The 17,575-nt window shown below is 47.4% G+C and overlaps 1 protein-coding gene across 2 annotated transcripts in view; it reads left to right on the forward strand.

Annotated features, from left to right (window-relative positions):
- The window catches only part of LOC523484 (5-hydroxytryptamine receptor 5B), a 26,309-nt gene continuing 8,734 nt past the window's right edge, over window positions 1–17,575 (forward strand). For both annotated transcript variants that reach the window (XR_003030970.2, XM_005202546.5), the window contains exon 1: window positions 1–1,824. Coding sequence is in view for 1 of the 2 variants with exons in the window: in XM_005202546.5 (XP_005202603.1) it covers window positions 1,036–1,824 (789 nt within the window). In the remaining variant the exon portion in view is untranslated. The remainder of the gene's footprint in view (window positions 1,825–17,575) is intronic.

The following is a 17,575-nucleotide window of genomic DNA, read 5'->3' on the forward strand; positions in this document are numbered from 1 at the left end:
GCGGGTTAGGGGAATTTCATTTCTCATTGGTTTCCACCTTTGTCCAGGGGTCAAAAAAATATAACTCCATCTTCACCCTGGATATGAAGAACTGGAAGACGTGCGCTAGGATCAGGAACTTGGGCAACTGCTGAGGGCGGGGTGGAAAGCGAATAAGGTTGGGTTAGAGACAGAGAGGAGGTGGTGGACACGCCCTTATCAGGGCCTCGGCCAAAAAGCTTAGAAGCCGAGTGCTTTCTCTGTAGAGCCAGAGAGAGAACTTCTCAAGGCAGCACGAATCCTCAGAGGGGGTGTAGTAAGGGAAGCCGCAGGCAGGATGGAGCCGGGTCGAGGCGCTTCCTCCTTGACGTACCTAACACCCGAGTCTCCTAGTTCACAGATACTTAGGATGGAGATCGAGGAAAGCAGAACCTCTCTGTCCCGTAGAGGGCGGATCCCTCTGTTTCTAGAGGTCAAACTGTACCTCAGGCGAGTCCCAGGGGTCCGGCTGCGGAATTCCTAGGCGATTGTGAACCTTCGGGGAGTCTCGCGTTAGGGTTCTCTCGGCGCAGAGGGGAGAGGGAGACCCACCGGACAGCCTGAAGGCCCTGCTCCAGTCGGCTGGTTCTCCAGACCACGCCGCCCACGCCCATCCCGGGTGCAGCTCTGCTCAGGCCCCGCCGGGCTCGGAGTCGCTGGCCACTCTCCAAACCCACTCTGCGCGCGGACACTCGCCATACCCTCGGATTCCCAGCCCTATGACAGCCCGCTCCCCTGGGAACAGCGAGGCAAGGCAGGAGGGAATGGCTCAGGGACTAAGGTGGAGGAGTTGGGCTCCTGAGGGGGCCCACTTTTTTCTCCACTGGAAAAGAGACCCAGGAGGACTCAAAGGCGAGGCGCCAGAGGGGTGGGGAGCTGCGGCGCAATAAGGGACCAGAGTAGGGCGAACTTGACTCCTCTCTGCCCTCCCCATCACGCAAGGCCCCCTTCCACGCCCTCACTCGCCGCGTCCACCCCGAGCCCAGGGCGCGCTTGCGTCCCCGCGGGGGAGCCGGGATGCCGCGCGCTATGGAAGCAGCTAACCTCTCTGTGGCCTCCACCGGCGTCGCCCTTCGCCTGGGACCCGAAGCCTTCAGCAGTAGCCCAAACCCTAGCGGGGTCATCGGATCGACCCCAGGTGGTGCGGCCCCGCCGGGTCGAGAACCGCCTTTCTCCGTCTTCTCGGTACTGGTAGTGACGCTGCTGGTGCTGCTGATAGCGGCCACGTTCCTGTGGAACCTGCTTGTTCTGGTCACCATCCTGCGGGTCCGCGCCTTTCACCGTGTGCCGCATAACTTGGTGGCCTCGACGGCCGTGTCGGACGTGCTAGTGGCAGCGCTGGTAATGCCCCTGAGCCTGGTGAGCGAGCTGTCGGCGGGGCGACGGTGGCTGCTGGGCCGGAGTCTATGCCACGTGTGGATCTCCTTCGACGTGATGTGCTGCACCGCCAGCATTTGGAACGTGGCGGCCATCGCCCTGGACCGCTACTGGACTATCACGCGCCACCTGCAGTACACGCTGCGCACCCGCCGCCGCGCCTCGATGCTCATGATCGCGCTCACCTGGGCGCTCTCCGCTCTCATCGCCCTCGCACCACTGCTCTTCGGCTGGGGCGAGGCGTACGACGCTCGACTCCAGCGCTGCCAGGTGAGCCAGGAACCCTCCTACGCCGTCTTCTCCACCTGCGGCGCCTTCTACCTGCCGCTTGGCGTGGTGCTGTTTGTCTATTGGAAGATATATAAGGCGGCCAAGTTTCGCTTCGGTCGCCGCTGCAGGGCTGTGCTGCCCTTGCCCTCCACCGTGCAGGTGAGGCGCGGGTTGGGGAATGGGGATTTGGGAAAGGGGTCGCTGAGGGACGAGGAAGCCTGGCGAAAGGAAGAGCTGGAGGTGCAAGTTTGCACACTTGGCGGAAGCTTTTCAGGTTGGCCACTCGGAGCGCACCCTGAGTTTGCCATCTGCTCTGCTGCAGCGCACGCGGGGGAGCTCAGCACTCGCGCCTGGCGTGCACACGAAGGGTTCATGAGTAGATGGTGCGCGGGGAGGGGCGGGGCGGGGGAAGGAGTTCCAGCACCTACCCACTAGGACTGGAGCTGGAGCGGGCACCGCGGCACCACGCGGCTGAGAGGGGCGGCAGGAGCAGTGTTGCTCGGTAGCGTTGAGCTCGCGGCGGATCCCCTGTGCCCTCCGTTGCTTTTCTCCTGGAGCTATTGTATCCGTGGGAGTCAGTCGCCAGTTTCCTAGCCGCGGCTAGACCAAGCGTTACCGCAGGAGGCTGGAAATTCGTCCTGCCGTTGAACCTTCTGTGACCATTCGCCCCGTATTTTTGTCTCCACTGCACCCTCATTCACCCCTGCAGTCCCGAGACTATTCACTCTATTGGCCAGCTTCCTGCCAAGGGGAAAGGGAGGATAAAAATGAATCCAAGTATCACTTTTCTTTCACTGTCTCAACCTCAGTGGTATCCTTCAGTGACAGGACATTGGGGCAGTTACTTAATCTCTGTGGGCGTTGTTTCCTCCTCTTTAGACGTAATAGAGCTCTTGGCTTACGTGAGATAAAGAATGCAGACACTTGGCACAGTGCCTGGCAAACGGAGGTGGAGGGGTCGCAGTGCTGCCTGGAGCGAGGGGACCCTCAGGGCCAAGGCGTTGCCGGGCAATCTACAATGGGCGCCGGAAACGAATGAATGAATGAGAGGGAGGAACCTGCATTTGGCAGAACTTCTCTCCACTGTCTTTAGAATGGGGACTTTCTGCCTTTTTTGTTTGTTTTTTAGTCTGTAATTCCTGTCAGACTCTTGAGACCCCATGGACTCTAGCCCACCAGGCTCCTCTGTCCATGGGGTTCTCCAGGCAAGAATACTGGAGTGGACTGCCTTTTCCTCCTCCTGGGGATCGTCCCAACCCAGGGATCGAACTTGCACAGCGGTAGATTCTTTACTGCTGAGCAACCTGGGAAGCCCCTCTGCCTTTTGGCCAGACCCTAATAGATCCTAGCTCCCTCCTCACCCTGGAAGCCTCGAACTTTTCTTTTGGGTGAGTGTGGGCTTAGGAATTATTGCCTCTTTCCTAATACAATGTATGGACCAGGGGAAGGGGACATGAGGAGGGAAAGAAAGAGGGTAAGTTTTTTTCTTGTTAGCTTTGTTTTAATTTTGTAAGTTAACTCAGATGCTTAGGTTATTCAAATGTGTGTATTTTTAAAAGCAGGCATCTCCCGCCCCCGACACCCTTCATGAAATGGCAGAGGAGTTTTGTCGGATAAAACGGGGAATGTCAAGTCTATAATTGGAAAGTGTTGTTAGGGGAGAGCTTTATTCAGAATTAATGATATCCTTTGAAAGGTCCCTTGGAAATGCCTGGGGTGATTATCCTTTTTCTATCTGATTGCCAAGGCAGGGCAGACTTTTACTAGCTACATCGATCCAGGGTGCACCCAGAGAAATCATGGTGAAATGGATGCCAGAAAGGCTTGCCATGCCTGAGTTTAGTATTCATTTTTGACAGACCCTGTTCAAGCAGTTGATAACAAAGCAGATGTGCCTGGATGATGGGGGACCTGGACAATCAGGATGGTCACTTGTAGGGGGAAAGTTCTCTGGGAGGCAGGGCAGCCTGGTGATTTAGCCACCTGCCAGCAATGAGCTTCTTTCACATTTTGGGCTGCAAGCTTTCTCCTCTAAGACACAACATTGGTCTAAGTCATGGCTAAGAGTCTTGAATCATATGATGCTGAGGTTGTAGATGAGATGGGTTCCAGAACATCCTGCTTCTTTAGGCTCCAGCAAGCCATCACTCAAACTCCTGGGTAATGTTGCAGAGTCAGCAGTTGCAAGCTTGTTGACCACACCCAAACAGAAATTTTAACCTGCCAGAAATACATTAATTCTAATGTGCCAGAAATACTCTGTCTGTGCCTTCCCCCACCTGCTTTATAAAACAATTTAATTGGAGGATAGTTGGTTTATGATGTGTTGGTTTCTGCTGTACAACAACATGAATCAGCCATAAGTATATATACTTCCCCTCTCTCTTGAGCCTCCTTTGCACCCCTCTAGGTCATCCCACCCTTCTAGGTCATCACAGAGGCGCGTCTGGGCTCCATGTGTTATACAGCAGCTTCGCACTAGCTCTCTGTTTCACACATGCTAGTGCATATATGTCAGTGCCACTCTCTCAGTTTATCCCACCCTCTCCTTCCACCCCTGTGTCCATAAGACCGTCCTCTACATCTGTGTTGCTATTCTTGCCCTGCAAATAGGTTCATTAGGACCATTTTCTAGATTCCATATATATGCATTAACATGTGATATTTGTTTTTCTCTTCCTGACTCATTTCACTCTGTATAACCTGTTTTTCTCTGCATTCCAGGGGAAATGAGTAGAGCTGAATTTAGGTCCTGCAAAATGTCTTTATTGCTTTCTGTGGGTGATGGGAGCACTTAGGAAGGCAGAAGGCCTCTGGTCATGAGGTTGTGCACACCCTTCACCTTTTTCAGGATGCTGTGACTAGGTTCCCAACACTAAAATAGGATCAGGGAGGGATCTGCAATCATGCCTCAAGTTTTGAAAGTAGACATGGAAAGAAATGCTGACTGAGTGAGTTCCCTCTTGCAGGCACAGTGACCCTTTACCTTCTTCCTCTTATTTAATCCTCAGGCTCCAGACACATTGGCCATACAGTGTCTGTTTGTCAGGATAAGCTAAGATACGCTGAGTAACAGAATCCCCAGACTAATGGTTTAACCCAGTTTCACTCAAAGTTCAGTGTGGGTCCGGTGGCCCTCCCCCTGCTCTCTGCTCTTCTCCAGGCTTGTGGGTCCAGGCCCCTTGTCATCTTTAAGTTATGCTGTCTTGAACATGTGGTTTCTGAGGTTGCTGTGGAAGAGGAAGTGAGACCTGGAAATACAGCAGCTTCTGCCTGCCTTACCCAGAAGAGTCCCTTCTGTTCACAGTCCATTGGCCAGATGCTGGCTGTGAAGGCTAGGGGAACCTATGGCTCTTTGGTGAGCATTAACCGTCTTTGCCTCATAGCTCTCATTTTTGTTGTTGTTCAGTCTTTAAGTCAAGTATTACTCTTTGTGACTCCATGGACTATAGCATGCCAGGCTTCCCTGTCCTTCACTATCTCTCAGAGCTTGCTCAAACTCATGTCCATTGAGTTTGTGATGCCATCCAACCGTGACAGAGGATGATCTGTCATCCCCTTCTCCTCCTGCCCTCAATCTTGCCCAGCATCAGGATCTTTTCCAGTGAGTTGGCTCTTCACATCAGGTGGCCAAAGTATTGGAGCTTCAGCTTCAGCACCAGTCCTTCCAGTGAATATTCAGAATTGATTTCCTTTAGGATGGACTGGTTTGATTTCTTTGTAGTCCAAGTGACTCTCCAGAGTCTTCTCCAGCACCACAGTTCAGATGATCCAATTCAGGTGCCATAAAGTGAGTTCATCCATGACCTCACTGTTACTGGGTGGAGAAGCTAAAGTCTGTCCTGGATCTATCAATAAAATCACTGTTCTTTTCATCCCTTTTTCATTATGATGTGCTTTCTCCAGGAATTTAATTTCTGAGCACTGTCACAAGCATCTACTTCATGGGAGTGAGACAGTCGTATCCCAGTCAAGGTGGGTCATGGGGATGTCAACTGAAAAAAAAATACAACCTAAAAGTTGAGAATTCTGTTTTCTTTAGCAGACTTTCTGAGAACTTCATCCTGGAAGACAGGTTCTCAGATAGCTCTGAGGTTACTCATTGTGTCATCTCGTTGCAACCCCATGGGCTGTAGCCTACCAGGCTCCTCTGTTCATAGAGTTTTCCAGGCAAGAATACTGGAGTGGGTCTCCATTTCCTTCTCCGGGTGATCTTCCTGACACTGGGATCCAACCTGTGTCTCCTGCATTGGCAGGTGGATTCTATACCTCCTGAGCCATTGCAGAAGCCCATCCATAGGGAGCAGGATCTCAAAACTGTGAACACCTTTGTAGGAGAGTTGAACACAAGTGAATACAGAGGCACCACCCGCTTCTCTCATCCTTTTTCCCATCTCATAGATGGGACACCATGATGTAGTATATTCTGCGGTCCCTAATGCATCCCCCATGGGTTATAATTCTTTCCTACTATCCTATACTCTTTACTGCTTAGAAGAGGAAAACAGCAAAGTCAATAGAGATTGTTTGTTTGATTTTTAAAATGCAACATCAAACATTTTGTTCGTTTTAATTGTTTGTCTGATAGCTGTGCCTGATACCAGGGCATGCTTATTTATTAGGCATAGTGGATACACCACCGAGAGCCGCCAGACTTTTAGGGGCCCATGGAAATTGTTTAATTTCTTTTAGAGGGAAAGTGAATATAACAGTAATGAATATGTAATAATGAGTTCAGCCTTGATTATATTAGTCTTTATAATAATATGATCATAAAATATAATTTTTAATATTTTTTAATGGAAGAATGGCCCACAGAGGCACGGATGCCTCAGGCTCAAGGAGGTTATAATGCAGCCTTGGTTGATACCTTCTTTCATTCACTCAATCAATAAACATGTGCTGGGAGACAGCGTGCACATTGGTTAAGAACCTGGGATTTGGAAACAAGGAGACCTGGATTTCAATTCTTTTTGTGCCACTTATTAACTCTCTAGCCAAGTGAGTTCAACTCCATCTGCATTTCCCTGTAGGTAAAATAGAAATATTGCTATCTGCCTCTTAACATTCTTATGAAGGGTAGATGAGATAACAGTGTATATGGAGTAACTAAAATAGTAAACCCTAAATGATGGCCACTGTACTATTTTCATTACTATTTTTTGCAATTTTTCTTATAAGTTATACTAACTTATAAGTTATAAATAATAAATTATTATTTTATACCTCTTACTGCTGTTACTCACCATTATAGGTGGATTAGTTATTTATTTCTTAACAATTACTCCTATCTTTAGTGTCTTAAAACAACAAACATGTATGAACCCAGTTTCTGTGGGTCTGGCATTGGGAACAGCTTAGCTGGGTGGTCTGGTCCAAGGCCTTTTGTGGTTATAGCTGTGGCTCACACGGCTGTCAGTGGGAGGTCTCTAAAGGGCTGCTTGAGTGTCATCCCCAACATGGTAGCTGGCTTCCCCTAGTCTGAGAGTGAGGCAAGGGGAAAACTGCAATGCCTTTTATGATCTGTCTCAGAAGCTACATTCCATCACTTCCCTTAAAATCTATTCATTAGAAGTGAGTCACTAACTCCACCCCACCCTCAAGAGAAGGCGAATTAGGCTCCACTTTTGGGACATGAGTGAATGAACCTGTGAATGTATTTTAAAATCACCACAAAAGGCCACGCAGATGGTATTCAAGGTTATTTGACTTGTACTGGCCTGTGTACCAGGCAACATGGTAGCCTCTGAGGTTTCATAGAAGTGGTCTCTGCTCTCCGGGGATTCATGTTAGTAAACTACAATTACAGAATTATAAATGTAATAAAGTCTTAAATTATTTTATTTTTTCATCTGTGCTAGGTCTTCATTGCTGCACGAGGTCTTTCTCTGGTTGTGGCAAGTGGGAGCTACTCTCTAGTTGCGGTGTGCGGTCTTACTGAAGTGGCTTTTCTTGTTGTGGATCACAGGCTCTTGGGCACACAGGCTTCAGTAGTTGTGACTTGCAGACTCCAGAGCTTGGGCTCAGCAACTGTGACGCACAGGCTTAGTTGTCCCGCAGCATGTAGGATCTTCCTGGACCAGGGATTGAACTTGTGTCCCCTGCTTTAGCAGTCAGATTCTTAACCACTGGATCACCAGGGAAGTCTGCAGTAATGTCTTACAGGTGTTCTGTCCAGAGTACAGTGGTCTTGAAAGATGGACAATATTTGGAAAAACACTTTGTAACCTGTAAAAGTCAAAATAAATGTGTAATATTGAACTATCAGGGTTGTGACGACTTGGACCTGAGTTTTAGGTAATGTCATATTACAAAATATTTGCCTCTCCAAACTAATCCTCCACATTAGATTTGTGTTGTAAGCATACAGCATATAAGCCCTAAGTTACCTAAAAACTATACAGAACACTTGATGTTTTTGTCACATCTTCAATGTTTACTCGTCATTTGTTCCACCCCAAAGACTAAGGGGCTGTTGGTCTTGTGGACCTAGCCACGTGTGGGACCAGAGTTCAGTCAGAGCTAAGCTCTGGGAAGAGGATGGTGGAAAATCACCACCCTCATTCTGATGCCATCTATTAAAAGAAATATGACTCAAACGAGTCCTATGCCAGCATGCAAGACTATTTTAACCTTAGAAAAGTAAATTTTATTCATCAAATTGTAAGGTTATTTTAACTTTAGAACAGTGAAGTTTGTTCATCAAGTTGTATGGTAACAATACATCTGGCTTATCATTTGATTCTTTTAAGACTGATATCTAATTGTCTGAGAGTTTCCAGAACTACTTGCGTGGACAAAGGAGCATTTTCTCTAGACTTTTTAGAAATATCCCTGGCTTTCCCCTCGCTATAAACTTCTTCCTTGTTCTCTTCCATCATTACACTCATTCTGCCTCTTTATCTCTGCTTCTATTTCTCTTTTCCCTGGTTGGATTGTTGGGGAAAGTGCAGGGGAGACGAAGGGGGATGTAGACAAGGGGGATGGTGCAGGGATCAGGTGTCTTCCCCAGTGACCTTGCAACAAGCTACTTCTTAAATCCGTGTAGTTCTTGGAGAAGATTGAGTTTCTCGGTAGAAGAATGAGATTCAAATTCCATGGTTATTAACCCTTTCATGGGTCACAGAATTCCTTGAAAATTAAAGAAAGCTTTGGACTTGCTGCTCAGAAAGGCTTGTAGGCGCCTGCTTGCCCAGTGTGCCTACGGCACTGCCTGAAGCCCATTTGGAGGGTGATCCTCAGTCTTGCCTCCCTCCCACTCTTCAGAAGAATGGAACCCACAGTGCAGTAGGAACTGGGACTCTCCACAGCATGGCAGTGTTTGTCAGGGGAGCCATGGCCCCCTATGCAGCCATGTCAGGACACTGAGGCTGGAGGATGCCTGTGCAAAAGGCAAAACTTTCCCACTCTCCATTATATCCTCCTTCTATGCCAAGACTCTTTGGCCTGGGAGTTTGGGGACTTCAAGATAGAACTTTAACAGAGGACCTTCCATTGTCCTCCACCCGTAAAAGAGGATGACTAGATCAGATGATATTAGAACTGAAACAAATGTGGTGTAATTTTAAGTAACACACTTGATTACAGTTTCCCTTTCTCAGTACTAACTCCAGTGAGTCCTTAGCCATCCCAGTGTAATTAAGCACCCCCCACCACCAAATTCATATTTTCCAAATATAATAATAGTAGCGATTGTCTTTTATGTTATGATCATACCCGAGTTTAGCATAACGGTTCTTTGTGGTGTATATAATTACACTCAAGGGAAAGGTAATTTTTTTTCAAGCCCAGCAGTGCTCTGCTTTTATTACTCTGTTTTTTTTTTTTTTTTTTTTTAACAAGGAAACGTCTATTTTCTGGTTTCTTTTGCACAAGGGAAGCTGCTGAGAAAACTTCCTGTTGTAGTTTGTTAGACAAGTTTTAGACAGCTTCTGTTTACCTTGAGGGGCTATTTTGGTTAGTTTTCTCTTCAAGGTGCCTTTGAGAAGTACAACTTGGAGCTTGGTTGTCTCTGTACAGCATGGGCAGAGAGAATGGTGCCCTGGGTACTCCATCTCCTGACCCTTTGAGTTCTGGATAGAAATGGGGAATTCCAGTTACAATCCGGATTGCGTTCAGCCAAGACTGGATGCCGCTCAATGTCCTCTGTCCTCTCCCAGAGGTCTCAGGGCTTGATTAGTCACCAGGGAGTGTGTCCCCACCGCCAGCCTCATGAAGACCCTCGCTGTACAGGATGCCTGACCTGTGTGTCACCACCCCGACCAGTTGGTTTCAGAAGTGATTAGGAGCCGTTTTTCTTTTTCTAGTTCTTCTCAGGGTGTTTATCTGACAACATTCAGTTCAGTTCAGTTCAGTTCAGTCGCTCAGTTGTGTCCGACTCTTTGAGACCCCATGAATCGCAGCACGCCAGGCCTCCCTGTCCATCACCATCTCCCGGAGTTCACTCAGACTCACGTCCATCCAGTCAGTGATGCCATCCAGCCATCTCATCTTCTGTCGTCCCCTTCTCCTCCTGCCCCCAATCCCTCCCAGCATCAGAGTCTTTTCCAATGAGTCAACTCTTCACATGAGGTGGCCAAAGTCCTGGAGTTTCACCTTTAGCATCATTCCTTCCAAAGAAATCCCAGGGCTGATCTCCTTCAGAATGGACTGGTTGGATCTCCTTGCAGTCCAAGGGACTCTCAAGAGTCTTCTCCAACACCACAGTTCAAAAGCATCAATTCTTTGGCACTCAGCCTTCTTCACAGTCCAACTCTCACATCCATACATGACTACTGGAAAAACCATAGCCTTGACTAGACGGACCTTTGTTGGCAAAGTAATGTCTCTGCCTTTGAATATTCTGTCCAGGTTGGTCATAACTTTCCTTCCAAGGAGTAAGCGTCTTTTAATTTCATGGCTGCAGTCACCATCTGCAGTGATTTTGGAGCCCCCAAAAGTAAAGTCTGACACTGCTTCCACTGTTTCCCCAAACATTGGTGGTTTACAAATGTCTGTGGGTGTTTTCTGAAGCAGCTGGATTTTTTTTTAATTAGAGGGGAGGGAAGGGACATTCCTTTTACTTAAAGGGGACATAAAGTTGACATTTCTGAGATCCTGCCATGTATTATTGTCTCACTGTCATCCTCCAGGAAGCCCACCATACATGACAGATAAAGACCTTCATCGCTGGAAATGTAAAAATGGGAGCTCAGATTGGAATCCTGTCTAATCACTAATTTGCTCTGAGCCTTGGTTTCCTTATTCCTTAGTGACTGGCTACTGTTATAACTGAGTAAGGTGGGGTGTGGAACCACACGGCCAAGTAGCAGACGACGGTCAGGAACTCTGAAAGTCTGAGATTTTTCCCTGCTGGCAAGCTGACAAGTCAGCCTACCCTAGTTTACTGGATACTGACAAAAGACACGAGACTTCTGGGTCAGAGTCAAAGGACGTTCTTACTCGTGTTACACAGGCAGCATGAATTTCATGTGTGCGTTTGTTCGCTTCCCTTCCAAGTCCCATGCGACTGACATGGAGTGGGCCAGCTGGATTTGCATCACAAATAGTAGGGAAACTCCCAGATTAGGGAACTCAAGTCTGTATTGTCCAGGACTGAACAATATATAAACCTGCCCTTTGCTTTTCAGAAACCTGAATCTTTAATAATGGGTTGCAAGTAAATCTGTCTTCTTTTCTACCGGGAGATACTCTCTCACTCTTCCAAGGCTGTTTGTTATACAGACATCCTTGACAGGCTGGTCAGAAACAAGAGCTGTCAGTGCCTTTGCTGGCAAATGTGTAGAAACACAAGAGACTTAAAGAGACTTGTCTCCCCCAAATAACTATTTATTTAGTGTTTGTTGAGATTTTACTATAGACCATACATTACACTAGGTGCCGGGAACGCTTCAGTGGACAGGACACTCATGTCCCTGCCCTCCTGGAGTGTTGATTGTGACACAATATTCACAATCAGAATGAAGATTCAGAATCCATGCCTTGGTATCAGAGTGCTTATGAGAATAGTGGGACAGGATATTTGAAATTGGGACTTCATGGAAAATTCCAGTACGTAGTCCATATGCACTAGTCTACTCTAGTGTTAGTTGCTCAGTCACGTCCAACTCTTCGTGATGCCTGGGACTGTAACCTGCCAGGTTTTCTGTCCATGGGATTCTCCAGGCAAGAATACTGGAGTGGGTTGCCATTCCGTTCTCCAGATCTTCTTGACCCAGGGACTGAACCCAGGTCTCCTGCATTGCAGGCAGATTCTTTACTGTCTGAGCCACCAGGGAAGCCCCAGTAGATGATTAATAAATGTCAGCATATATTGTCGGGCTGATTTGGTCCTTAATTAATTTTAGATGGAAAAGCCTCAGATTCTATGGAGATGTTTAGGTGAACTCATCTTTTAGGTCATGTCTCACAGTGGCAGAGAGAAGCCAAAGAGGTCTGGAGCTGGACAGATGGGCAGGCACCTTGTTTCTGCTTTACCCTGCTCATGTGACCTTGCTCGTAGCATCTGGTATCTCCACACTTCTGTGTACTCAAAGCACCTGTCCTTTTGCAGCAGGACAGAAGGTGGCAGGTGCTACTGGTTGTGTGCCTTCAACAGTCAGTATTTTTACCTTCAGATTAGTGGATTCTAGGAGTCTGAGACCTCTGAAGCCAGAAATGGTCAGTTTTATAATAGGTGTAGAGAGGATTGTCAGGGCTTCCCTGGTGGCTCAGACAGTAAAGAATGTGCCTGCATTGCGGGAGATCTGGGGTTCAATGCTTGGGTCAGGAAGATGCCCTGGAGAAGGAAATGACAACCCACTCCAGAACTCTTGCCTGGAGAATTCCATGGACAGAGGAGCCTGTCAGGGCTACAGTTCATAGGATCATAAAAAGCTGGACATGACTGAGTGTTCAACTGCTAGAGAGCATTGTCAGGGCAAAGAGGCTAAGGAGACATCCAACCAAAGAGGAAAGATGGAGAAGCTCAGGGCTGGCCCCAGAGCTGACTGCTAGAGCACCTAGACATTTCCCAGGAAGCCGGAGTCATTCATTCTGAAGGCATCCCAAGCATAAATGTGATCCTAAAAATAGGTTCTGTGTTTTCTCAGCTGTCAAATGGAGATAATTGCCTGAAGGTTTGGCATGAGGGCAGATCAGATCAGTCGCTGAGTCGTGTCCAACTCTTTGCGACCCCATGAACTGCAGCACGCCAGGCCTCCCTGTCCATCACAAACTCCCGGAGTTCACTGAGACTCACGTCCATCGAGTCAGTGATGCCATCCAGCCATCTCATCCTCTGTCGTCCCCTTCTCCTCCTGCCCCCAATCCCTCCCAGCATCAGAGTCTTTTCCAATGAGTCAACTCTTCGCATGAGGTGGCCAAAGTACTGGAGTTTCAGCTTTAGCATCATTCCTTCCAAAGAAATCCCAGGGCTGATCTCCTTCAGAATGGACTGGTTGGATCTCCTTGCAGTCCAAGGGACTCTCAAGAGTCTTCTCCAACACCACAGTTCAAAAGCATCAATTCTTCAGCGCTCAGCCTTCTTCACAGTCCAACTCTCACATCCATACTTGACCACAGGAAAAACCATAGCCTTGACTAGACGAACCTTTGTTGGCAAAGTAATGTCTCTGCTTTTGAATATGCTATCTAGGTTGGTCATAACTTTCCTTCCAAGGAATAAGCGTCTTTTAATTTCATGGCTGCAGTCACCATCTGTAGTGATTTTGGAGCCCAGAAAAATAAAGTCTGACACTGTTTCCACTGTTTCCCCATCTATTTCCCATGAAGTAATGGGACCGGATGCCATGATCTACGTTTTCTGAATGTTGAGCTTTAAGCCACCTTTTTCACTCTCCACTTTCACCTTCATCAAGAGGCTTTTGAGTTCCTCTTCACTTTCTGCCATAAGGGTGGTGTCATCTGCATATCTGAGGTTATTGATATTTCTCCCAGCAATCTTGATTCCAGCTTGTGTTTCTTCCAGTCCAGCGTTTCTCATGATGTACTCTGCATATAAGTTAAATAAACAGGGTGACAATATACAGTCTTGACAAACTCCTTTTCCTATTTGGAACCAGTCTGTTTTTCCATGTCCAGTTCTAGCTATTGCTTCCTGACCTGCATACAAATTTCTCAAGAGGCAGGTCAGATGGTCTGGTATTCCCATCTCTTTCAGAATTTTCCACAGTTTATTGTGATCCACACAGTCAAAGGTTTTGGCATAGTCAAGAAAGCAAAAATAGATGTTTTTCTGGAACTCTCTTGCTTTTTCCATGATCCAGCAGATGTTGGCAATTTGATCTCTGGTTCCTCTGCCTTTTCTAAAACCAGCTTGAACATCAGGAAGTTCACGGTTCACATATTGCTGAAGCCTGGCTTGGAGAATTTTGAGCATTACTTTACTAGCATGTGAGATGAGTGCAATTGTGCGGTAGTTTGAGCATTCTTTGGCATTGCCTTTCTTTGGGATTGGAATGAAACCTGACCTTTTCCAGTCCTGGGGCCACTGCTGAGTTTTCCAAATTTGCTGGCATATTGAGTGCAGCACTTTCCCAGCATCATCTTTCAGGATTTGGAATAGCTCAGCTGGAATTCCATCACCTCCACTAGCTTTGTTCGTAGTGATGCTTCCTAAGGCCCACTTGACTTCACATTCCAGGATGTCTGGCTCTAGGTCAGTGATCCCACCATCGTGATTATCTGGGTCGTAAGACGGTAGGTGTTGCAAGAGGGCATCAGAGGCCAAACACACTGAAACCATACTCACAGAAAACTGGTCAATCTAATCACACTAGGACCGCAGCCTTGTCTAACTCAATGAAACTAAGCCATGCCCATGGGGCAACCCAAGACGGGCGGGTCATGGTGGAGAGATCTGACAGAATGTGGTCCACTGGAGAAGGGAAAGGCAAACCACTTCAGTATTCCTGCCTTGAGAACCCCATGAACAGTATGAAAAGGCAAAATGATAGGATACTGAAAGAGAAACTCCCCAGGTCAGTAGGGGCCCAATATGCTACTGGAGATCAGTGGAGAAATAACTCCAGAAAGAATGAAGGGATGGAGCCAAAGCAAAAAGAATACCCAGCTGTGGATGTGACTGGTGATAGAAGCAAGGTCTGATGCTATAAAGAGCAATATTGCACAGGAATCTGGAATGTCAGGTCCATGAATCAAGGCAAATTGGAAGTGGTCAAACAAGAGATGGCAAGAGTGAATGTCGACATTCTAGGAATCAGCGAACTGAAATGGACTGGAATGGGTGAATTTAACTCAGATGACCATTATATCTACTACTGCAGGCAGGAATCCCTCAGAAGAAATGGAGTGGCCATCATGGTCAACAAAAGAGTCTGAAATGCAGTACTTGGATGCAATCTCAAAAACGACACAATGATCTCTGTTCATTTCCAAGGCAAACCATTCAATATCACAGTAATCCAAGTCTATGCCCCAACCAGTAACGCTGAAGAAGCTGAAGTTGAACGGTTCTATGAAGACCTACAAGACCTTTTAGAACTAACACCCAAAAAAGATGTCCTTTTCATTATAGGGGACTGGAATGCAAAAGTAGGAAGTCAAGAAACACCTGGAGTAACAGGCAATTTTGGCCTTGGAATACGGAATGAAGCAGGGCAAAGACTAATAGAGTTTTGCCAAGTAAATGCACTGGTCATAACAAACACCCTCTTCCAACAACACAAGAGAAGACTCTACACATGGACATCACCAGATGGTCAACACTGAAATCAGATTGATTATATTCTTTGCAGCCAAAGATGGAAAGGCTCTATACAGTCAGCAAAAACAAGACCAGGAGCTGACTGTGGCTCAGACCATGAACTCCTTATTGCCAAATTCAGACTTAAATTGAAGAAAGCAGGGAAAACCACTAGACCATTCGGGTATGACCTAAATCAAATCCCTTATGATTATACAGTGGAAGTGAGAAATAGATTTAAGGGCCTAGATCTGATAGATAGAGTGCCTGATGAACTATGGAATGAGGTTCGTGACATTGTACAGGAGACAGGGATCAAGACCATCCCCATGGAAAAGAAATGCAAAAAAGCAAAATGGCTATCTGGGGAGGCCTTACAAATAGCTGTGAAAAGAAGAGAAGCGAACAGCATAGGAGAAAAGGAAAGATATAAACATCTGAATGCAGAGTTGCAAAGAATAGCAAGAAGAGATAAGAAAGCCTTCTTCAGAGATCAATGCAAAGAAATAGAGGAAAACAACAGAATGGGAAAGACTAGGGATCTCTTCAAGAAAATCAGAGATACCAAAGGAACATTTCATGCAAAGATGGGCTCGATAAAGGCATGAGGGCGAATCAGAGTTATTCATTACAAGTGTCTGTTTTACAGTGGCTTTTCTGGAATTGTTCTTTGTGTCTTTTGGTTTTCTGTTTCTTCAGATGAGAAAAGCCATGCTTGTCAATCTTCTAGCAAACCAGGGTCTGACCTCATTGACTTGTTGACTTTGAGGCTGTTCTGGAAAGATTCCATGTCTGTCCTGTCCCTCTGCACAGGGTGCAGCAGGCTCAGGTGGAGCAGAGGGGGACTCTGCTGAATGCTGCAGTGGTGGAGGCTGAGGTGCTCTAAACCTAGTTAATTAGTGGATTCGCCTTTTCTGTTTCTCTTCCCCCAGGATCCCTTTGAACTGAATTGACCCCATGTGTTTCTTTTGTAGCATGACAAGGATTTGGAATTGTGTTAAGCGAGGAAGGAATTCAAGTGCCTGGGAGGTCATTGAGGTCAGCAGAGAAATCTTTTCAAAAGTGCCCATTAATCAGCTGAATGGGAGGAAGACAAACAAACCACCTACCACTGCCCCTCATGCCCTGATGATATTGCTTCCTGAGCACAATAGACTGCTAATACTTGTAGGTGATTTCAGGATGTCACGTTTTCCCCCTCAGACTTCCATTAGTGGATGATGGTTATCCATCCTGTGAGAACTGGTCAGTGTCACCTCTTCTAAAGGGGAGGGATGAGCTTCAGCTCCCACCTGCCTCAGGGGCACCAGAAACCTTGGGATGGCTCATTAAAGAGGGAGTGCCCGCTGGTCTGCACAGGGTGCGTGTTTGCAGAGCCAGGACTTTGTAAGGGGCAGAGGGGTAGGGAAGAGTGAAGGGCTGGCTGGTCTGTCCTGGAGTCACCTGCCTTTTCCTTCTCTCTCTCTGAGTGGCAGGCGGGAAGAGGCTGGGTTTACACTCAGAAAAGAAAGGACTCAATTTTGTCCATATCACCATGATCTGTTTCAGGATGACTTACTGATTTTCCAAATAAATAGAGATGAGTGTTGGGAGGAGGTAGCAGAGACGGAGAATTTGAGGGTAGATCTTAGAGTGAGGAGCCCCAGGTTTGCACAGATCAGACCACCTGGGTGCCTTCTAAGCTCCATCCTCTCCAGGTGAGAGGAACTTGGCCTCTTCCCTTGGAGCCTCGAAGTTGGGTGGCTCTCCTGATGGCTGCTGCCAGTTGTGTCTGCGAGAGAAACTAGCTGCAGTCCTTGCCTGGGAGCCCCTTGCCTCTGTGTTTTCTCCAGCATCATGACTGGCAGCATTCTGGAAAGGGAAGAGACATTCAGGTGAGGAACATGTGGTTGAAATGATCAGTCAACGTGGCAACTGTTTCCTAGGCACTGACTGGGTGTCAGGTGGTGCTGCCAGGCAGGTGCTGTACAAGGAAAACCCAGCCTGCTGTGCTTCAGCTTGGGCCAGAGGGACACCATGTGTAACACCATGATCACACACATGGCTACAAAGGAGGGGAACATGGTACCAGATCACAGAGAGATGTGATTGAGTTTAAAGGGGCAACAGGGCTGCTCTGAGGCTGGTGGCCTTTAAGCTGAGACTCAAGAGGTAGATAGGAAGTGACTAAAGGCCGGGGGTGAGAGGGTGGAGTGCAGCCAGAGG

This window comes from Bos taurus, chromosome 2, assembly GCF_002263795.3.
Source record: "Bos taurus isolate L1 Dominette 01449 registration number 42190680 breed Hereford chromosome 2, ARS-UCD2.0, whole genome shotgun sequence".
Classification (NCBI taxonomy): domain Eukaryota; kingdom Metazoa; phylum Chordata; class Mammalia; order Artiodactyla; family Bovidae; genus Bos; species Bos taurus.